This window comes from Phacochoerus africanus, chromosome 9, assembly GCF_016906955.1.
Source record: "Phacochoerus africanus isolate WHEZ1 chromosome 9, ROS_Pafr_v1, whole genome shotgun sequence".
In the NCBI taxonomy this organism is placed as follows: domain Eukaryota; kingdom Metazoa; phylum Chordata; class Mammalia; order Artiodactyla; family Suidae; genus Phacochoerus; species Phacochoerus africanus.
Genome location: NC_062552.1, coordinates 117,941,142 through 117,963,673, shown reverse-complemented (window position 1 = coordinate 117,963,673; position 22,532 = coordinate 117,941,142). Strand labels below are relative to the sequence as shown.

General features: G+C 53.6%; 1 protein-coding gene across 2 annotated transcripts; it reads right to left on the bottom strand.

The window, feature by feature from the left end:
* Positions 1-1,141: 1,141 nt before the first annotated feature.
* Positions 1,142-22,335, bottom strand: OTUB2 (OTU deubiquitinase, ubiquitin aldehyde binding 2). Of its 2 annotated transcripts, XM_047794781.1 has the most exons (6): positions 22,137-22,335; positions 10,033-10,128; positions 8,646-8,764; positions 5,552-5,636; positions 4,792-4,986; positions 1,142-3,890 (listed from the first exon to the last, which is right to left on the bottom strand). In XM_047794781.1, exons 1-6 carry the CDS (start codon positions 22,137-22,139, stop codon positions 3,684-3,686), a joined length of 705 nt encoding a protein of 234 aa, XP_047650737.1. In that variant the 5' UTR covers positions 22,140-22,335; the 3' UTR covers positions 1,142-3,683. The 2 variants fall into 2 exon arrangements, with proteins under 2 accessions (XP_047650737.1, XP_047650736.1); XM_047794780.1 differs by lacking the exons at positions 8,646-8,764; positions 10,033-10,128; positions 22,137-22,335 and having other exon boundaries at positions 5,552-7,672.
* Between the last annotated feature and the right edge of the window lie 197 nt (positions 22,336-22,532).

Genomic DNA, 22,532 nt, shown 5'->3' with positions numbered 1-22,532 from the left:
AGCTTCTCTGTTCCACAGGCATGGCCATAAACACCCAAAAACAGATGTTCCCTTGGCCTCATGGTTGGCAGCTGTAGTCCCTCAGCCCCTCTGGATAACTGCAACAGGGTAATTGGTCTAGATTCAGATTTTGGTATTACTGAGTGTTGGTTAGCCACTTTTATCTTTAATTGTCATTTAGTTTGTGTCAAGGCCCTGGGACATAAGTTTTGTACCATTTTGTAGTTGAGAAGGTTGACGCTGACTGGGGAAGACACGCTCAGGATCACACAGCTGTCACGTAGCAAAGCCAAGGTTAGAACCCTGGCTGTTTCCTTGTAGGCCCAAGGCAAGTTTGGAAAATTGTTTGGGTTTTAAAAGACAGCCATGTTGCCAAAGAAGGTCTCCCCAGTGACTTGGAGAGGAGAAAGCAGAAGAAAGCGGCCCTAGTCTGTGAGGTCAGCTCCTGAGCGACAGCTGAGAGGATGGCAGGGGGCTCTCCAATTTCCAGGTGACACAGTGGAGGTGTAAGCAAGCTCAGGGTTCCTGAGCAGCACCTCAGCCATGAGAGAGGACACTTGTCACAGGCCAAACAGATCCACCGATGTTAACATTCTGTGCTCGCTCCCCTACGGAAAATTCTTCAGTGGGGCAGCATGGTAAAGAGCTGGGTTGGTTGTGTGTGTTCGTTTTGCTTTTCAGGGCCGCGCCCGCAGCATATGGAGGTTCCCAGGCTAGGGGTCAGTCAGAGCCACAGCTGTCAGCCTACACCACAGCCACACCTACGCCACAGCTTGTGACAGCGCCACATCCTTAACCCACTGAGCAAGGCCACATATCAAACCCACATCTTTGTGGATACTTGTCAGGTTCCTAACCCACTGAGCCACAGTGGGAACTCCACAGAGAGGTAGGTTTTAAAAGATAGGGCCAGCCTCCCAGGCAGTTCTCTGACCTGATCAGGTGAAGCTTTGGTGAGGCCTCTGGTTCCTTTGGCACCTCCAGCTCCGCTCAAGGGCAGAATTTCCTGAGCATCTGGTCCTTTAACCAAGGACATGCCTGCCCCTGCTAATCCATTCACACAAACAAGCCCTGTGGGATAGGAACAGTAATCTTCACTGCATGCAGGTACCAACTACTAAGAAGCCAGGACAAAAGTTCTAGAAACTGTTTTAATGCTAGGAGAACGTTTTCACCAACTGCCTGGCTTACATCCCACCGGGTCAGCTCCCAGAGTTGGGAGGGGCTGTAGCTCCTCACTGAGCTACAGCCCCTGCCCCATTTTTGCTCATAGGAGTGTGTTTGGTCTGCAAGACTTATTCCCACTCTTTGGGAAACCACAGTGCCACTGCCAAGCTGGTGTGTTTCTTGCAACATTCCGCTGCATCCCATGGGACACGGAAGGGGAGATGCTTCTCATTTGGAGGGCACTGTGTGTCAGCTCTTAAAATTGTTTCCACACGTAATCTCGTTGCACTTGAACCAGTAATCCTGTGATGTGTTGGTACTGTCTCCATTTCACTAATGTGGGCATTGGAACTCTGGGAGCTGAAGTGACTTGGCTGAGGTCACATAGTTAATGATAAAGTTGAGATTTGAACTCAGCCTGTTTCCAAAGCTCCTTTGTGCTTAAAATAGGAACCAAAAGCCAGAACAACAGTTCTTTTTGTTGCTAACCGTTCACATTGATTTATAAAGTCTCCTTCCAGCTTTTGGTCTGGAAAGAGAAGGCTTTGTGGGGCAGGTGGAGAATCACCACGAAGTGTGATCCCCGGCGTGACTGGCTGCTGTAGACAAGCAAGGTCACGCCTGCAGGTGACTGGATTTTAACTAAGCTAAAGTTCCTCTGCATCCTGCCACTCCTTTTCCTCCACAGTGAAGGGAAAACAGCGGTTTGGATTTGGCCAGGGGTTTTGTGAAAAGTGGGAGAGCAGAGGACAAGGTCATGAAAACAGCCTGCCTCTCTTGAGCAGTGTGATACTAAACTGATAGGCTCTCTTCAGAGGGGAAAGAGAGTCCCCTCTGAGCACTGGCAGGCTCTCGGTCTGGAAGCACTGCCTAGACACATCTTGGGGGACTTTCTGCAGCCTGTCTGCGAAAGAAAAAGCTCTGCTTTTGTAAATGCGCACTCGCCCCGAGTGCTGTTCGGTGGCAGTCAGTGCCGATGACGCTGTGCTCGAGAGCCCAGCCGGAGGCCCAGGACCCCTCTCACAAGCCCACAGAGCAGCCGAGCTTGAGCTCGGTCCCTGTTTGGAAACAGGGATTGTGATGCTGACAAATCAGGGAGCGTGTTACCCCCACTCTTCGGTGCACTTGTCACAGCAAGGCGGGACACTGAACCAGTTAAGAGATGAGGGGCAGATATACATTCCTGTGAAAAAGTGACAGTCACTTAGCTTGAGCCCTTGGGTCCCGATTCCAGCCAAGGGCCATATGGGAACCTGGGTCCCTGCCTGAGACTAAAAGCACCCTGACGTCGGACTTCACAAAGGCGGAAGAGTGATGAGAGTCTGGCGTGTGTATGCGAGGACTGGGAGCAGTCTGTTACCCAGTGCTCCTGTGAGAAGGCCTTCCATCAAGGAAGTGCCCACCCCAAGGGGCAATTCCACCCCCCACCCCCCCACAGAGGACGAGAGCTTGCTGGCTGTGCCCCAGCCCAGCCAGGGCTCCTCGAGGCCCCGAGGCAGCAAGGTGAGGAGGTGAAGGGCCGTGTCCAGGTGGATGAACAAGGAGACTGGCCAGACGCTCCTGGCTACCAGGCAGTGTCCACAGTGGTGGTCTCCCCCACTGCCAGTCTCCTCCATGCAGCTCTGTTCTTCCCACCTAACCTCTCAGCAGCCCATAAACCAGGCAGGGGGAAAGGGGAAGGAAGCCAGTGGTAGCCTCAAAAGACGTCTGCTCTGCTCAGCTGGGGTCTGCGGCTGCCGCTGCCGGTCCATGTCTCCACCTGCCCGAGTGTCTCAAGTCTCCATCCAGCATGTGCTGGGGTTGACGAGGCAGCTTCTTGGTCCCAGACCCTAGTCTTTCTCAAACCTCTGTCCAGGTGGGATGGCCCTGGCCTTGAGGGAGGTAGAGGCTTCATGCAGACGGCTACAGGCTCCTTTCTAGACTCTGGCACAAAAGCCTCTTATTTCTCAAGTGAGGGGGAAGAAAACACTCCATTGTGAACGGCTGGGAGTACACCGAAGCCCTCGTACTCAAGTTAGCTTCAGCGCTCCATCCACCGAAGTCCAGTCCAAGAGCCGATTGAATTGATTTTTCTTATAGAACTGGTTACGTCACTTAAGACAGCTGACCTTGAGCTTTTCCTCCCAGAAGAGGGAGGCGCTGCCCCTCGTGAAAAGAAACCAGAGGACCCCATTTTTATCCAACAGGATGTCAACAGTGGCAGGAACCTCCTCAAAAGGGCCCAGAGAGGGGAGGTGTCCTACGCAAGGTCTCAGGGGACTGAGAGTAGAGCCAGGAGTTCTGGCTTCCTACCTCAGAGTTAGAAAATATTTGTTCCTCCTTGAAAATAAATATTAAAAATATCACCAAGTTACCAACAGTCCATAGGGAGTAGGCCTTATTCCCAGTGACGTTGCCCCAAAGGCTGCACATTTTTAACTACAGTCTAAATCGCTTAAAAAATTGCAAAGCCATGATGTTCCATTCAGAATGCAGTCCCATTAGGTGACAGGCTCCACTGCATGGCCCAAAATTAATCAACGTTTATCGGCTGCGTAAAGGATGTTGTAGTGGGATGTTTTATAGAGCAGGTAAACGGAAGGGATGGCGGCCTCGGGGAACACGTGGTGGTTCAGGGCCGTGTCCATTTCGTCCACATACTCCACCTGCAAGGCAATGTTCAGTGCCTGGGACAGGGCTGTGATCTGGATGTGGTCACACTCCATGGCCATGGGCTCCACTTCCTGCAGAGGCCAAAACGAAAGAAAAACCCAGTTGAGGAGGGAAGCCTGGCAGAGGGCAAGTGAAAAGTCCAACCCTGGCTTTTATGGTCCTAGGTCAAAACCTCTGCGCTGGGAAATAAAATCCACAACCACCCATGAGGCAGATGTTGACACCTGCATTTTCCAGAGGAGGAGACCCAGGCTCAGTGAGGAGGTAACGAATAGCCAGAATTGCAAGGCTCGAATCTTGATCTTTTTTTGATTCTCAACCCCTAGATCTATGTGAAAAGAGACACGCTGAGGAATCTGGAAAGAGGAGCAAGAGTTTCAGCTCTGGCTTCCTAACGCACATAATCAGAGAATCCTGGAGCAGGAAGGGACTCTGTCACAAGGGGATCTCAAGCTTCTGTGCTTACAGAGAGCTAGCGAGTGAGTCAGTGGAGAGACAGACGGCTGCGAGCTGGCTGGCGTGTCGCAGGAGCTAGGGCAGTTGCCACTTAGATCCTGCTGACTGTGGTCATACAAGAAAAGGCCTGGGGAGCTAGACCGATGTTTCCAGAGAAATCCAAACATTCATACAAAAATGGCCCAGTGTTTAAGTGTTGGCCACTCTTTCAGGTAAATACCATACATCATAAAACAAAACACGTCTTAGGGCACATGTGACTCTGCGGTTGCTGCTCTGCAGTTTTGTGAACAGTTCAGTCCAAAACCCTTACTTCTCAGATGGGGAATCTTGACACCCAGAGAGGGAAAGTGACTTGCCCAGAGCCACACAGTTCAGGTAGCTCCGGGAGGATCTTTTGGGCTTGCTAGTCTAGTGCTCTCTGCATGGCGGTGTAGGCTTGACACCCAAGTCCCCTGGTTAGGGAGTGCTGGTGCTGAAGTCTCCTAAGGAGAGAGGGCTGGGCCCAGGACCTACGTGAGTGCAGAAGTCTCTGATGTCCATCTCCTCGTCGATGAAGTGTCGGAAGAAGTCCGCGCGGTTCCTGATGAAGGCTGAGGTGAGCAGGCGCAGGAACTGCACGATTCGGTCCGAGGAGCTCTGGTCGTTGAACACCTTCAGCAGGCTGGACACGGAGCCGTCCTTCTCCACCAGCTCCACCACGCTGTAAAACTGCACCCCGGCCACCATCAGCCCAGGGACAGGCCCCGCCCCTCCCTCCCTGCATTTCTGTCTTTAGATCCTCAGGTTAAAGCACCCAAATCAATCAGAGATCCCACCAGAGCCAAGCAACAGGGTTAGGGACACTTTGTAATGAGTCCCTTACCCGGAGGCCCTTCTGAGGATGCCGTTGGAGGCTCCCTCAAGGCCGAGGCTGGGGCTTCCGTACAGATGAGAGGTGAGTCCTCCGGCTCCTCTCACTTCACAGCGGGGCCGGGGGAGTGGGGTGGAGAGGGAGTGGGCAGAGTGAGGCGGTGAGGAGCTTCCAGCCCGAGAGCTACTTCCCCAAAGCAGGTGCCTCCTCCCAGAGGGAGGCCAGGGCCCTGGGACCCCTGTCCCCTTGATGTCCCTACGTGCAGGCAGAACCTCCAGTCCTTCCCCAGCTGGGAGGAACAAGAGAGGCACAACCACAGGCCATGGGCCATGAGAAGACTCCAGCCAGTGCCAGCTCCTGTCTGTTTGCTCTGCCAGCGAGGAAGGCCCTGGTCCCTCAGCCATTGTGCCCAGCTTAACTCACAGCATTAAAGAAGTTCTGGAACTTGTGCTCCTCAAAGCCAGCAGCCAGAAGGTCGTTTGGGGTCTGCAGGACACGCTCTTTAAACCTGAAAGGGGAAGACATGCTCACGGGAATGAGGTGGGGGGACTGCTGCGACCTGCGTGACCGGTGACTGTCATCCACTCTCAGCCCCCCAGCCCCCACCCACACACCTGAGAGGGTGCATGTCACAAACAGGTGAAGGACTTTTCTGCCTTTCAAAGCACTTCCCCATGGACCACACACGGATTTGTCCTCTGTACAATCACGGGTGGTGGGTAGCGCACCCATTTCACAGATGAGGAAACTGAGCAACCACCGCCAAACCCCAGATGATGTTAACTCTGCCTTTCAAAGATCTCTCGACTCTGTCCCTCCGTCCTGTCCGCAGGGTACTCAGCATGTCCTCACCATCTCTGGCCCTGGCCACACTCAACCTCGCTCCTGGTCCCTTCTCCACAGGGACCTTAGAGGGACCTGCCACAGCCTTCTTCCTCTGCCAAGCTCACTACCCCCCACCTCCAGTCCTGCAGCCTCCCTCACACCCCACAGCCATTCCCCAGGCACATTCTCACCCCTTAGCACCTGCTTTCGCCTCTGCCAGGGATGCTTCTCAGAGGTGCGCTAGTGCAGTTAGCTCACTCCTGAGAGCTAACTGTTAAATTTAGCATTCTGCCATCCAGGTGTTAAAACGAAAGTTTTAAAACATTATAATCTGTGCTCTCGAGGTTGTCTTTGTCTATAGTGTGTGGATAGGGGTATACAATTTGCACTATGGAGTGTGTTAGGTATCAGCTCCCAGCTCAGTGACCCCACGATCACTGGGGGGAAAAAAATCCTGTCGCGTGTACCACACAAATCAACTAAAACGGCCCGTCAGGGCTCCCCGCCCAGCAGCCGTTAAACCTTTGCGAGCACTGACTGTCCCCCGAGACCTGCTCCCGTGACCCCTGCTTTGTCCGTGCTCCCACCGCAGGCCCCCTACTGGCCTGTTCCCCTCTGGGACCTGTCCTGGTACCCTTGGGGACACAGTTGCGTAGTGGAGACCTAGTACCTGGTACAGGCCTGCGAGGCTGAGCCTCAGGGAGAGGGGCGGTGCGGTGGGTGGTGCGTGTGGCGTGCAGTCACCTAACCAGGAAGGAGGGGCGCTCCCCCCGCCACCGCCAGCGGGCCGCGAACCTGGCTGGGCCGGTATGGGAGGAGCGCTCTGCCAAGTTGCAGCCCCGCTAAGTCGCTCTCCAGCTCTGGGCCGGAGGTGCCCCTTCTGTGCAGCACGGGTGATGGCAACAGGCCTCCACGAGGGGCGCCTCTGTCCCTGTCCCTGTGAGGCTGCGATGTGCACAGCTCTGCCTCCGGCTCTCCTGCCGTCACTCCTTCCCCTCCCTGGCCATGTGCCTCTACACCCCCTCTGCATCCACACGCTCATTCCTCACCCGTGGCCGCCGACCCATTGTGCCAGCACTGGGTCAAGAAGACCCAGGCCATGGGGAACGAAGGACTCCCGCCCCTACGAGGAGAGGAACAGGGAGGAGTTTGGCGTCAGAACTTGGAGCGCAGGCCCTCTCAGCAGCACACTGCTTTAGTGTGACCTTGGGCAAGTCATTAACCTTCCCGAGGCTCGGTTTACTCATCTACAGAATGGGTAGCACCAGCCTCTTACTTCCCGCTGGCCCCCGCTTGGGTGGCCCAATCCAAACTCAGCATCGCAAAGTCGAGCTCCCAATCCTGCATCCCTGCCTCCCTATGCAGCAGGTGGCTTCCCCATCCAGGTAACTCCCAGGCCAAATATCGGGCAGTCACCCTTGACTCCTCTCTCCGCTCACACACCCCACCCCACCCCAGCCACAGGTGCATCTGGAATCAGCTCACTTCCCTCGACCTGCTCATGCCACCATCTCAACCTCTCCTCCGGGCCCTCCTGGACCCCAGCAGCTGCTGCTCCTTGGTGCATGCGCCTGGTGTATCCTGCACACGGCAGCTGCAGGTCAGGCCCTTTGCTCTGCTAAACCCTCTGTGGCTCCATCTCACTCAGGCTGACATTCAAGACCCTTCTTAAGGCCCAGGAGGCCCTGCCCTGCCTGCGCCCACAGCCTCCCCAGCCCCTCCCTAAAACTGCAGCCCCTCCCCCTGGACAACGTGGCTTCCTTCCCTGCCTGACTTCACCATCTGACACATCAAATGCCGTCTAAACCTCCTGTCCATCTTCTCCGGTTGGGATGCAGGCTCCACGGGCAGGGAGTTATCTCGTTTGCTGTTGCATCCCCAGGGCCCACCACACCGCCTGTGTGTGTGGCACCCAGTTGCAGTGACTGCATGGAGGGGGTGCCCTGGAAGGAGGGGAGGACAGAAACCTGCCACTGGGGTCCACGGAGCAACCCCAGGTGCTCTGTGACCTTTCGCCACACCGCACCGTCCTGGAGCGTGCATGTGGGAGGGTTCCTCATGCGGAGGCCTGGGGCCTCCATCGAATCTTCTAAGGGTCCATCCAAGGTTTGCTCCTTGCTACTCCAAGTGTGTTCTGAGGCCCAGCAGCACGGCTTCTCCGGGAAGCTCATGAGAAATGTGAAATGCGGAACCTACTCAGTTGGAATCTGCATCTGCAGAAGATCCGCTGGTTTGTACAAAAGATGGATGGGAGGCCCCAAGTGAAGCCAACACCTGAGGGGCTGAGGAGGATCACTATGGGGACAGAGGGACCTTGGACAGCACCAACCCCAGATCCAGGCTGACCAGCAGACACACCAAGGTCAGCTGAAGTTATCCAGCACAACAGGGCAACACTTCTTTGCTCTCTTCTTGGAGCGAGTCTTCGAGAACACACCCAAGGCAATGCACCTGGGCACCCTCAAACCAGAGGGCTGAAAAAGCCCACCAGGTCACTGGTCCATCCCCAGCCAGCCCCTGGGCTGCCCCACCTCCACCACAGTGGGCAGCTGGGCATCCCCTAGCATCAGTGCCGCTGCCAGGCTGTGCCCAAGAAAAGCCCTTGGGGAGCTTCTGGGCGGAGGTAGCAGAAAACGCAGCCTGGAAGCCTGGGAGCCCGGGAGCCCGGCCGGCGTCCCGGTGCTGCACTCACTTGAGGATCTCCCTGCTCTTCCCCAGCAGAGACTCCAGGTACGAGTAGCCCAAGGCCCGGTAGAAGCAGTTCCCATCTCCCTTGGTCTTGCGGATCGCGGTGAACCTTTTGCTGAGTTCCTGCAGGGGACAGAAGGACAGGAGGGCGACTGTGCCAACAGCACCCCCCCTCCCCCATGAACACCTGCTCCCTCCTCACAGACTGGCTGCCCTTCACAGTGTCCCAGCTCTATTCATCCCACGAAAATAAAAACACAGAGTGGGTCCCATGTCACGCACTGAGTGTGAACAGGGGCCCCACCTCGCCTGTGGCGGCCTAGAGTCCACGGTCTACAGGTGGACAGTTAGCTGATCCCGACAGGGGGACAGGGAAGCCCCGGGGTACCATGAGCCAGTGGCATCTTCATCAGACTTCAGAAGTCCAGGAAGACTTCCTGGGGGAGTGGCACTGAGAGGAGCAGAAGCAGCAAGGCTGGGCCTGGCTGCCAGGCAGGCCAGGCGTCTACAGTGTCAGTAGGAAAGGCCTCCTCAGACATCCCCAAGCAGTCTGGCCCGTCCTTCAAAGGTCTCTCAGAGCCCCCTACAGCTCTGCTCCTCGCTGTCAGTTTCCCACTGAAACGGAGGCCCCTCGGGTGCCTCGTGGGCCTGCCTTTCAAGGGGTCAGGGAGTCCCTGCTCCCACCATAGCGATGAGCAGGCTTGGAGCTGACGGGGCCCCTGGAGGGAAGCTTTCCTGGGAAACCATCTTAGTCCCCAAGGAGGCTCCAGGGGACACGAGAGTCGGTGTGCTGCCCAGCCCTTGCTCCTGCCCCAAGAAGTGCTCCCTGCAGCTGCAGGGGACAGTCCTGCCGAAGTGCAACGAGGCGGGGAGAGGGGGCCCCTCAGGCTCCTCCTGTGGCCCGTGTCCTCTGACTGCCCCTGCCTCCTGCTGGCAACCTCTGGCTAGAGTGGGAGGTGCCCTGGCAGAGTGGTGATGAATGCAGCTTTCATGAGACCAGGGCTGCCTGGTCCAAACAGCCGCTCATCCCCACGTGAGCTGTAAGACTGTGCGCCTGCCATTCGACTTCCAGGCCTCAGCTCCCTCAGCTGTAAAATGTGGGTAATACAAGTCCTGATCTTGCAGTGGTGTAATGAGGTCTCACGAGTAAAGGAAGCACTCAGGAGAGTGCCAAAAAATGCCCTGTGTTTTTCGTTTTTTTTGTTTTTGCAACTAAAGGATTTGTCACCAAGGCAAATGCCCAACATCACGATATTCTGAGAGGCCTTTAATTTGCCCAGAAACCTGATCCAAATGGGAAGCCTTTTTGTCTTCAAAGTGGTACCTTTTTCTCTGCTCCCACCTCCAGCCCATTTCACCCAGGCTCCCCTCCTCCTGACCCTCTGCCTTACCTGGATTTTCCTCTGGTAAATCCTGTTTTCAGGATGATCCCGAAGAATTGAGAGAATGTCACATTTTTCTGATATTAGGTTGAAAGGTGTTTCACTCTGAAAGACAAAAGAGGTGAAGCTGTGACAATTTCAAAAGCGGCTGCAGGGCTTTCGGACCAAGGAGAAACCTCTGAACTGCTGGCTGCAGGACGCAGCGACTGTTACTCTCCCCCCGACAGAAGCAGGTGCACGTGCCCGACTAGGATCCTGGATGCCACCACGGTCCCCGGCGGGGAGTCAGGATCAGCCCCATCAAGAGAGGGGTACCGTCCTGTAACTTCTGAATGGATGCATTTTATAGACTCTCATACCTCAATGCATAAAAGTAAGTTCCAAATGGTTTCAAGACTTAAGTGTCAGACCTGAAACCATTAAACTTCTAGAAGAAAACATGGACAGTATTTTGCTATTCAACCTTGGGCTTAGTAATATTTTTTTGAATAGGTCTCCTCAAGCAAGGAAAACAAAAGCAAAAATAAACACATGGGACCACCTTAAACTAAAAAGGCCTTCAGGAGTTTCCTTGTGGTGCAGTGGGTTAAGGATCCGGCATTGTCGTTACAGCGGCTCAGGTTGCTGCTGAGGTGCAGGTTTGATCCCTACCTGCCATGAATGCGTGCTCCACACCCCACCTCCCCCAAAAAGAAGATTTTGCACAGCAAAAGAAATTTTTAACAAAAGGAAAAGGCCACCTACGGAATGGGAGACGGTGTCTGCAAATGATATGTCTGAATAAAGGGTTAATATCCAAAATATACAAAGAATTCATATAACTCAACACCAAAAACACAAACAACCCAGTTAAAAAATGGACAGAGGATCCGAACAGACATTTTTCCAAAGATGCCACACACGTGGCCGACAGGCCCACGAGAAGATGCTCGACATCACTAATCATCAGAGAAATGCAAATCGAAACCACAAAGAGATGTTTCCTCACACCTGTCAGAATGGCTGTTATCCAAAAGACAACAAATAACAAATGTTGGGGCAGATGTGGAGGACAGGGAGCCTCACGCACTGTTGGCTGGAGCCAAGGTGGAGAACAGTAGGCGGGGCCCTCAAAGAATTAAAAATAGAACATGACTCAGCAATCCCACTTCTGGGTAATCATCCACAGAAAACAAAAGCACGAATTAGAAAAGATATGTGCACGCCTATGTTCACTGCAGCACTATTTACAATTGCCAAGGTGTGGAAGCCACCCCCACAGCCATCCATAGATGGAGGGATAAAGATGTGGGATATCCATGCAACGGAATATTGCTCAGCCTAAAAAAGAGTAGTGCCATTTGTAGCAACATGGAGGGACCTGGAGACTCTTACACTGACTGAAGATAACGACGAGTATCATATGATATCACGTAATCACGGAATCCGAAAAAAGAAAATGAGCAAACGTAACACAACAGAAACAGAGTTATATATACAGAACACACTCGGGTGGTTGCTAGAGGGGAGGCAGGTGTGGGGAGGGGAGAAATGGGGAAGGGAGATTAAGAGGGATAAACGTCCAGTTACAAAATAAATGAGTCATGGCTACGAAATGTACAGTGGGGCAACTACAGTCAATAATGATGTAACATCTTCAGTGAGAGTAACCTGATCGCGGAGATCATTTCGAAATGTAGCGAAGGAGTTCCCGTCGTGGCGCAGCGGTTAACGAATCCGACTAGGAACCATGAGGTTTCGGGTTCAGTCCCTGCCCTTGCTCAGTGGGTTAACGGTCCGGCGTTGCCGTGAGCTGTGGTGTAGGTTGCAGACGCGGCTCGGATCCCGCGTTGCTGGGGCTCTGGCGTAGGCCGGTGGCTACAGCTCCGATTCGACCCCTAGCCTGGGAAACTCCATATGCCGCCCTAGAAAAGAAAAAAAAAAAAAAAAAGACGAAATGTAGAGAAATCCGGCATCACCGTGCTGTGCAACAGGAACTCATACAGTGTGGCAGGTCCGTTATATTTTACAAATAAACTCATTGAAAAAAGAGCCGATTTGTGGTTATCAGAGGCAGGGGAAGGAGGAGGGGGAATTGGAAGAAGGCGGTCAAAGGTCCAAACTCCAGTGATGAGATCAATTAGTACTAGGGATGTAACATACAACATGATAAAGAAAATGAACAGTTACATATGAAAGTCATTAGGAGAGTAAATCCTAAGAGTTCTCATCACAAGGAAAGATATGGTCTTCTTTTCTTTTTTAAATTTTGTTTGTTTGTTTATTTATTCATTTTGCTTTTTAGGGCCGCGCCCGTGGCATATGGAGATTCCCAGGCCAGGGGTCCAATCGGAGCTACAGCCTACACCACGGCCACAGCAATGTAGGATCTGAGCCTCGTCTGTGAACTACACCAGAGTTCATGGCATGGTCAGATCCTTAACCCACTGAGTAAAGCCAGGGATCGAACCAACAACCTCATGGTTCCTAGTTGGATTCATTTCCACTGCTCCAGGATGGGAACCTCAAAAGATATTTTTTTCCATTTTAGTTTTGTATCCATACGAGATGATGCTGCTCACTAAACTTGCTCTGAATTGGAGCCTAAAAGTGTTCCATTTTCAGGTGAAAATAAAAGAGAAAACAATCCTGTTTTACTTACTTTTTTATTGGCCACACCCATGGCATGTGGATGTCTCCAGGTCAGGGACCAAATTGGCACCACAGCTGTGATCTGAGCCACAGCAGTGACAACACTGGATCCTTAACCCACTGCACCACCAGGGAACTCTACAATTGTTTTAACTTCGACTAAGCTGGCTTTATTAACTTCATTGGCACATTTATAAGAATGTAGAGTCTGACCCATTCGAAATCTTGGAAGGTTGGAGTTCCCATCATGGCTCAGTGGAAACGAAGCTGACTATCATTCATGAGGATGCAGGTTTGATCCCTGGTCTCGCTCAGTGGGTTAAGGATCCGGCGTTGCCATGAGCTGTGGTATAGGTACAGACATGGTTCAGATCTGGCATTGTTGTGGCTGTGGTGTAGGCCGGTGGCTACAGCTCTGATTCGACACCTAGCCTGAGAACTTCCATATGCCGTGGGTGTGGCCCTAAAAAATAAATAAATAAATCTTGGAAGGTTTACGTTATCGACATAATAAATATTAATGGCTGGTGTACAGTTAATTTTGCTAGTAAAGCAAATATACACAGGTTCCATAGGTTCTAAATTTTAAAATCCACCTCTGGAGTTCCTGTCGTGGCTCAGTGGTTAGCAAATCCGACTAGCAACCATGAAGTTGCGGGTTCGATCCCTGGCCTTGGCTCAGTGGGTTAAGGATCTGGTGTTGCCGTGAGCTGTGGTGTAGGTTGCAGATGCGGCTCAGATCCCGTGCTGCTATGGCTGTGGTGTAGGCCGGCAGCCACAGCTCCAATTAGACCCCTAGCCTGGGAACCTCCATATGCCATGGGTGTGGCCCTAGAAAAGACAGAAAAAATAAAAAATAAATAAATTAAATAAGTTAAAAAAATAAAATCCACCTCTGCTGCTTTGATGGGAGGGCAAGATGACAACAGGTAATATTTTAAAATATGTTCCCACCTGACAACCCCCTTCTCACTCACCATCTTATTTCATTCCAAAGTCCCATTATTTATCTCACTAGCAAAAAGTCTTGTTTTTACATAGAGCTGACTTAAAATGATGACTTGGGTTTTCGAAAACAACAGGTTGATTAAAAAATAGTGCCGCTGTATTGAATGTTGCCTGTGCCCGGACCGCCCCAAGCAAAAATCAGCAAGATGGGGGGGGAGGCGGACACAAAATCAGTTCTATTTGATGAGTAGTTTTTTAAATTTAACTTAATTTAATGATTTATTTTTAGGGCCACACTCACGGCATATGCAAGTTCCCAGGCTAGGGGTCGAATTGGAGCTGTAGCTGCCAGCCTCCACCACAGCTCATGGCAACGCCAGACCCTGAACCCGCTGAGCAAGGCCAGGGATCGACCCTGCATCCTCAGGGGAGCTAGTCAGATTTGTTTCCGGCTGAGCCACGGTTTGGATCGGAACTCCTAATTTTTATTTTATATTGGAGTAGAGTTGATTTCCAATGCTGTGTTTGTTTCAGGTGTACAGCTAAGTGATCCAGTTAGACATGGACACATATCCACTCTTGTTCAGATCCTCTTCCCAGATGACTTAGTAGAGCTCCTTGCGCTGTAAGAGTAGGTCCGTGTTGATCATCTATTTTTATAATGAGCGGTTTCTGAGATGATTTCACTGGGGGAGTGAAAAGGAGCATAAGGAGTTAATCTTAGAACTTAGAACGTAGAAACTCGCCCTGGTGGTGAGAACACTGCAGGGAGGAGGAGGCAGGACGGGGACACCTGCTTTATGCCCGGGAGGCTTTACCCAGGGTTCCCACTTGCCACAGAAGGACTGACTTGGCATTTTTGACAGATTTACTTAGGCTACTCAAAACAGTCAATTCAGATGAAAAATGTTAACCAGCGGCTTGGGGGCAGGGGCGGGGGGCATCTCAGCCGATGAGAGTTTGTCACCTTTTCCCCTTCATCCCTGAGCCCTGTTCCCATCCCCCACCCACCACAGGCATTCCCCATGGCATGTCTTTCCGTATGTGTCCATCTTCTTAAAATTGTGGCAAACCGTACTGAAAACACACCCCTATAGCCATGTTTACGGTGCAGTTCAGTGGGATTAAGTACATTCGCACTGTGGTGTAACCGTCACCACCACCCTTCCCAGAACGTCTTCATCATCTTCAAGGGAAAGAAGCATTAACTCCCCTTTCCCCCCGCCCCCGGCCCCTGGCCACCACCATTCTACCTTCTGTCCCTGTGAATCTGCCTCTCCCAGGGACCTCACGTAGGTGGAATGCATGTCTTTTTAAAAGAGACAGAGTTGTGTTATGCATGTGTTTTAGATGTGCATATAAATTATTCTACAGATATCATGGCTTTTCTTCTTCGCTCAGTACTATTTAAGATCTACCACGCCTGACAAACGGCTCCCAGGTTGGTGATCCTGCCCTGGGATGGGGTGGTGGGTTAGCTCCAGCGCCCCCTGGTGGTCCCAGGTGGGTTTACCGGGGCCACTGGGAGGCGTGAGTAGGTTTCTACTATGGCACCTACAAGTTCCTGCCTGGCAAGTGGAGAGGGAGCCAAGTCAGCCTGGGTGGTCCCTCCCCTCCCCACCAGCACAGCCCTGGTTACCCCCATGGAAGAACAGCCTCAGTTTACTGGCCCATAAATTGGGTACAATACTCTAGGTCTGACCCTGGCTGACTCTAACTGGTGATGTGTTCTTTATTTTTATTTATTTTTTTCTGTCTTTTAGGGACACACCCACAGCATATGCAAATTCCCAGGCTAGGGGTTGAATCAGAACCTCAGCCGCTGGCCTATGCCACAGCCACAGCAACGCAGGACTCGAGCTGCTTCTGTGACCTACAGCACAGCTCACGGCAACACTGGATCCTTAACCTACTGAGCGAGGCCAGGGATTGAACCTGTGTTCTCATGAATACTAGTCAGGTTTGTTACCACTGAGCCACGACAGGAATTCCCTGGTGATGTGTTCTTTAAATCATGACTGAAAACTTCCAGGATGTTATGGGAAGAGGACAGGCCTGGCCTGTCCTGTCGGACCTAATCGAGCCACCTGAAAGGATGTCAGCCCTTAACTTACTGGTTTGCATATTTGCAAATTAAGCCAGGCAGAGCACCTCTGCTTGGAAACAGCTCTAAGCTGTGGAGTCAAGGATATATTTTAACCTGAGAAAAGGATGTTTCTCGTTTCTCCAAACACTGGCTCCTCCCCAGCAGCCCTGAGAACTAGCCTGATGCACTAGAATGTGGGCTTGGTGTTCAGACCAAGTTCAAGTCCTTGTGGAAGTCCTCTTCTCTCCTAATACAGAACTAGTTCGTAAGCCCCTACTACGGTGCTGCCGACCCTGCACCTGATCCCCAACTCCCATCCACACGCCCCCGCCTCCAATTGCAGGGAAAGCCTCCTTTCCCTCCAAAGCCTCCCTATAGATCCTGAGCCTGTCCACACAGCCCCAAGGGTCCCTCAACCAGCCCGAGACACATAAAAATACAGGTTCACCCCAGCCTACCGCCTTTATCCCAGTCCATGGATCCTGCCACCCTGATGTGGCATTTGAAGCCCTGAAAGCTTCTGGTAAGGATGTCACCAAGCAGAGTCATAGAGAGGTCCCACTGCCAGTGGGACCCCTGGTCCAGCACTGTGCCAGCATCTCCAAGGACTCCTCCGGAGACGGTGGGGTGACAGAGAACTTCAGGGCAGTCAGGGGCCAAGCTGGAAGGATTGGGCTCTGGCAGCTCCATGCTGCAGGCCTTAAAGGTCTGTCCCCAAACATGATATGTGATCCAAGCAAAGACCCCTGTCCCTCCTGAGAGTTCTCCGTGGGTCCCTCTTGGAAGAGTTACAGCTCAGCATTACCTCTCAGAGCTTTCGTGAGGGTGAGATAACAGGAGAATGAAGCCCCCTAGGACAGGGTCCTTTGCCCCTTTTATCGTGGTAACCCGAGTGCCTGGAACAGCTGCTGGCCCCCATCAGGGGCTACGTAACCACTTGTCGAACGATGAAGTTACCTCTGCTGGGCAGTTTCTGCAAGCCAGGTGCTGTGGGTTATCTTATTTAAGTCTCTCAGAAGCTCAGTTTTACACATGGAAACTCAAGCCCAGAGAGGTCAAGCCATTTGCCTAAGGTCACACAGTGAGACAATCCAGGGAGATACTTGGACCATGGTCACCCAGCACCTCAAAGGTAGTCAAGAGACCTGGTGCCTTTCTGTCCCCTCTCACCCTCCACCAAAAGAACCCACAATCCTCATGTGTATCCTGTCATCACTCCTGATGGCTCAACAGCCAGGCCTGGAGCTCAGGCCTCTGCCTATAAACCCCGATTAACGTGGCCTTTGGTGCATCTGTATGTACCCCCAGCCAAGGCACTGAGGTGCTGGTGGGCCTTCCCTGGGCCCCGACTGGCCATGCTGGCCCATGGCCTGCCCGACGTCCCTCTGAGGCTGCTCTGCTGGTGGGGCTGACCCGACTCTGGGCCCAGCCCCCAGAAGCCACAACTCACCGCACGGCCGGATCTCAAGCTACCAACTCCCTCCTGGCAGAGCCAGAGTCTCCAGGCTCGTCCTCCACAGGGGCAGGGCCCAGAACTTGGCCAACCACCCCTCTCAGGAGATCCTGTCACTTTCAGATGCTCCCCACGGCTCCGAACCTGGCCTTGCCAAGCTGGGGCTGGGGTGTCCACAGTGGGCTGTTTGCAGGGGCTGGAAGGAAGTGCTTTTTAAATGTCTACTTTAGGGTATGATTATAATATACCAATATCTGGAATAATCAAACATTTTTCACTGATGAGTGATCAAAACCAACTGGCAACCAGGGAGTTCCACTGTGGCTCAGCAGTAACGAACCCAACTAGTATCCGTGAGGATGTGGGTTTGATCCCTGGCCTCACTCAATGGGTTAAGGATCTGGAGTTGCTGTGAGCTGTGGTGTAGGCCGCAGACATGACTCGGATCCCCCATGGCTGTGGCTGTGGTGCAGGCCAGCAGCTGCAGCTCTGATTCTACCCCCAGCCTGGGAACCTCCATGTGCCACAGGTGCGGCCCTAGAAAGACCAAAAAAAAAAAAAAAATCTGGAGGCCCAAGATTGAGGGGAGACCTAGTGCTGTGAACTGCCTTCCTATTGTGGCCATAACCAGTTACAAACTCAGTGGCTAAAAACAACCAGATTTGTTCCCTTCCATTGCTGGAGGCTCTCAGGAGAACTCACTTCCTTACCTTCTTCAGTTTCTAGAAGCTACCTTCACTTCTTGGCTCACGATCCCCTCCTCCCACCATCACGTCTCCTTCTCACTCAGAGTCTCCTGCTTCTTCCTTATAAGGACCCATTGTTGGCTCACCTGGGTAGCCCAGGGCACGCTCCCCATTTCAGGACCCTTAATTCATGACACCTGCAAAGCCCTGTGCCAGGGCCAGGGGTGGGGGGCACCCTGTTTACAGGCTCTGGGGCTTAAGATATGGGAGTCTCTGCAGTGCTGTTAGCCTATCACCCCCACGCCCTGTTCTGCTGTTCAGCTCAGGAAACAGCAAAGACCCTGAATCTGGGCCCCGCCCCACCTTGGGTCACAGTTCATGGCTGGCCTTGCAGAGACCTTTTTTTTTTTTTTTGTCTTTTGTCCTTTTAGGTCCGCACCCATGGCATATGGAGGTTCCCAGGCTAGGGGTCTTAATCGTAGCTGTTGCTGCAGGCCTATGCCACAGCTCATGGCAACGCCAGCAGCTTAACCCACTGAGCAAGGCCAGGGATCGAACCCACAACCTCATGGTTCCTAATTGGATTCATTTCTGCTGCCTTGCAGAGATCTTGAATTCAGACACTGGCCCCCTCTCCTTCGATGCCTGGACTCACGCCCTCCCCCTTTAGAGACCCTCCTGTCTTCCTCTCCCACCCTGACTTCTCCCTGGAGCTCCAGCCTCCAAACACCACCAGCCACCAGGATGTCTGACCAGCACCCCCGAATTCCTGTGCCCCTAACTGCTTTCTCCCTCCACCCCCAACACCCCCTCCATTTGTCACCGGATCCTCAAAAGCCCGTCCACCCAGACAGAGCTCCCGCCGAAGCCCAGGGAGCCGCTTCCCATCTTTTCTTCCCCCGTTGGCTCTGCTCTCGGTCTGGCTGGAGCCAACACTGTCTGCCCCCAGGGAGGCTGCACCAGCGCCTGCCCACCGACTTCCTGGCTTCCACTCCCACCCCCATCCCCACCATCCCCCACGGCAGCTGGCACAGGCTCAGACCATGCGAACCAGATGAGGGCACACCCTGCCCCAGTTCCTCCCAATGCTTCCTTCATCCGGGAAAAGACTCAACCTTTGGATGATAACCGCCCAGGTCCTACACCATCTGCCTTGCTCCCCTCAATCTCCTGAGCTCCAGGAGACCCTCTTTGTGTTCTTCCAACAAGACACGCCCATCCCTACCACAGGACCTTTGCACATGCTCTTCCTGCCTGCGGAATGCATCTCTGTAGCCTCTTCACGTGACTCAGATGATGTAAGCTCCTTCCCTGACCACCCTAAAATCACCCCTTCTCCACCCCGACGGCCTTGACTTCTCTTACTGCTTCGGAGCCGTCTCTGCCATGTGGGTTCCCCCGTTCACTTGCCTTCTGTCCATCTCCCTCCACTAGAATGTCAGCTCCATGAGGACAGGGACTTAGCCTGCCTGTCCGTGACCAGATTCCACAGTACTGCCCCCCAAAATGCATGACAAGCGGATGAGTGAACACAGATGGATGAGCTGGTCTCGGACTCCAGCCTGACCGCTTCTGGCCCTCCGTCCATTCCGCTGCCAGAGAGACCATCCAGACGGAGCATCTCTTCCTTGTCAGGAATATGCTATGGTCCGCCCTCCCCGACACCACATTTGCAGAATAAAACCCAAGCCCCGCAGTGCAGCATGCGAAGCCCTTCACAGCACATTCTGACCTGCTTTTCTAGACTCATCTCTCCTCCCTCCCTTGAGCTCCCTGCATCCTGCTGAGAGAGAGTTCACCGAATATCCCACGCTTAACCACGTCTCCAGGCCTGTAAGCACACTATCCCACCCCGACTGGAATATACTCTTCTTCAAATCCTTCCCGAACACTCCTATACATCCTTCAGCACCCTGTTCAAAAGGCCCCTTTGTGAAGTCTTCCCTGACACGCCCGATTCCTCAGAGTACAGGGCTTCCTGCTGTGCTCCCCAAGCCCTTGGTCAGGCCTCTTAGGTCACAACCAGTAGCTCAGGAATGGCTTGTGTCCAGTGCTGTCTGGTCCAACAGGCAGTGAGCTCCTAAGAGAGAGGCAGGCCCCTGGTCTTTCTCATGAGTGCCCGACTAAGGTGCCTCCTGGGGGCTGGTTTGACAAACCAAAGAACAAAGCACGAAGGGCCCCGTGGTTTTGTTATTCATATCACTCATTCATTCACTGGATGTCAAATGCCCTTTGAGCACGAGATCCTTCACTACCTACACCTCCCGCCACTGGCAGCCCCAAGCCTTGGCCTTATCCCGGCCACTGCCTTCCCAAGGGGTTCTGTGTTTTCTTTCTTTCCTTTTTTTTTTTTTTTTTTTTTTTAAATTTGGCTGTGCCCACAGCATGTGGAAGTTCCTGGGCCAGGGACTGAACCTGCACCATAGCAGTGACAACACCGGGTCCTTAACCCACTGAGCACCAGGGAACTCCTCTGTATTTTCTGTCTAGGAGCCTTCCTCAAACTTAGCCCAGTGACTTTGAAATGGATAAGGAAAGAAGACATTATATTTTGCAAAGATATTCTCCTCTGCCCACCACACACACACTCACCACCATCCACACCATGCAGACTCAAAAAACCACAACAGAGCCCAGGGGCCTGGCAAACAGCAGGTGCTCAATAAATGCTGAGTGAACCGAAGAGAACACATCTTGCACTGCTTCTGGCACCCCGACGCTCCCATGATTCTCAGGCAGACATCCTGAGTTAACTTGAGGAGTTAATCACTTCATCTCTCTCCAAGGCACTCAGGCAGCCCCCGAAAGATGCCTTTGACTCCATCTACTCTGGTCTCCAGGGCAGACAGGAGGATGGAGTCAGAGGCCTCACTGTGCAGCACTAAGGCCACAAGTTCGGGTCCCAGTGCCCAGCTCCCCACCATGCTCTCACCTACCTGGTGCTGGCTGGAAGGCATGCCAGCCTCGGCTCCAGGGTGGCTAAACCCATTATTACCCTAGCTCCGGCCACTCCCTAGTGGGTGATGCAGAAACCCCTGGGCCCCCTTCCAGGAGCAGCAGAGCTAGGTAAACCCTTAGGCACTGGTAGAAGCGGGAAGTTGGTGCTTCCAAATGCCCCAGAAGCCTCAGCCACGCCCAGCAGCAGCTGGCTCAGATGACCTGGCTGCCCAAGTCACACTCGGAATGTGACCAGGCTTTGACCCGTGCTGCAACTCAGTGGCTGCCCGCAGTGGTGACCCACTTCCCTGCCCAGACATGGGAGGGAGGAGGCCAAGTATGAAGAACCAAGCACTTGTGCAAGCCCATTTCCAGGACTCTGTTGTCACAGGGAAAGCCACGGCCCATCACCTGAGCCAAGTGCTCCATGCACATCACCTCACGTGGTCCTCGAGGCAGCGCATTATACAGATGTGCGAAACAGCACTGAGGAGGGGGAGCGACCAACCAAAGCCTCTTTGCAAGGGGTGGAGGTGGGATTTGAACCCAGGGCTCTGTGACCACAAGCCAGGCCACCAGCCCTTGTTCTCTACAGGCTCCCAGGGGCAGGGGGGCTGATGGTTGAAGAGTTTTAGTCTTTCACCACACCCAGATGGACTGATGGAACGCAAAGAGCACTGGAGTAGGAGTCCAGAGACTTGGGTTTAGTCCAAGTCCACTACAATGAGTCCTGGGCCCTTCCACATCTGCCAAAGCCCTAGTTTTAGCCTGGCTCCGAGGGTCTCTTTCCGCTTTCTGAAGCAGGGGTTCTTCTAGCCTTGGCTCTGCCTGGCCCCCTCATTTCCCGTGCCTAACAACTTGAGACCTGAGTCCCAACTCTAAAGCCCTTCGGTCGATATGCAGGACAGAGAGGATGTCCGGCCACCGTGCACCCCCCCTGGCCCAGTAGTGGGGCGTGGGAGTAGGGAAATCTCTCATGGCTGAGCCCTCGTGTGGGTGGAGCTGTGAGCTGCCGACTCCGGGGGCTACTTAACAAAAAGGAGGCGACCCTTAGCCTTGGAGCCTCCCTGTCCCCGCCGTCGGGCAAGCACTAGGCGACTCCCGGGACAAACGCGCCGGGGGCGGGGGGCCCGGAGTCTGGCTGGGTCCCTGTCGCTGGCCGTCTACCGGGGTTTTCCAAGGAAGGACAGGGTCCCCAGCACCTGCCCGGACTCAGTATTCCCGAGGGGTCCGCACACGAAGGCTCTGAAGCTGGGGGCTGAGCCTCGAGCCTGACCCCCGATCCGCGAGTGCACATGCGCCCCGGCGGCGACCCCGCCTACCGCGCCCCCCTTCCCACTCCTCCTCCCCGCTTCCCCCCAGGACCACTGACCATAGTGACCGGAGCTGTAGGGCCAGGTCCCGCCCCAGCGAGGAGCGATCCGGTGCGGGAGGGCGCCGTGGGAGCCACTGGCTGGATCCGCCGTTGGGTTGGGCGGCGGGGGCCTCGAGGGCGTGGGGGCGAGCGGAGAATACACCCGACCGCGCCGCAAACCAGAGGTTAGACCTCCACTGTGTCCCAGCAAGACACACGCCCCGCGATTGACGTCTGAAGCGGGCAATCAGAAGCCGGGCCACAAGACGTCACAGAAAGTGGGTGGGACCCCTCGCACCTTTAGCCTATGTTTTAGGGCCTATTTGACAGGGTAACGCCTCCTCTTAAAGACACAGAAACCTTTTAACTAGCAAAGGAGTTAGACCAACCCAGAAAGACAGGTCTTCATTTGTG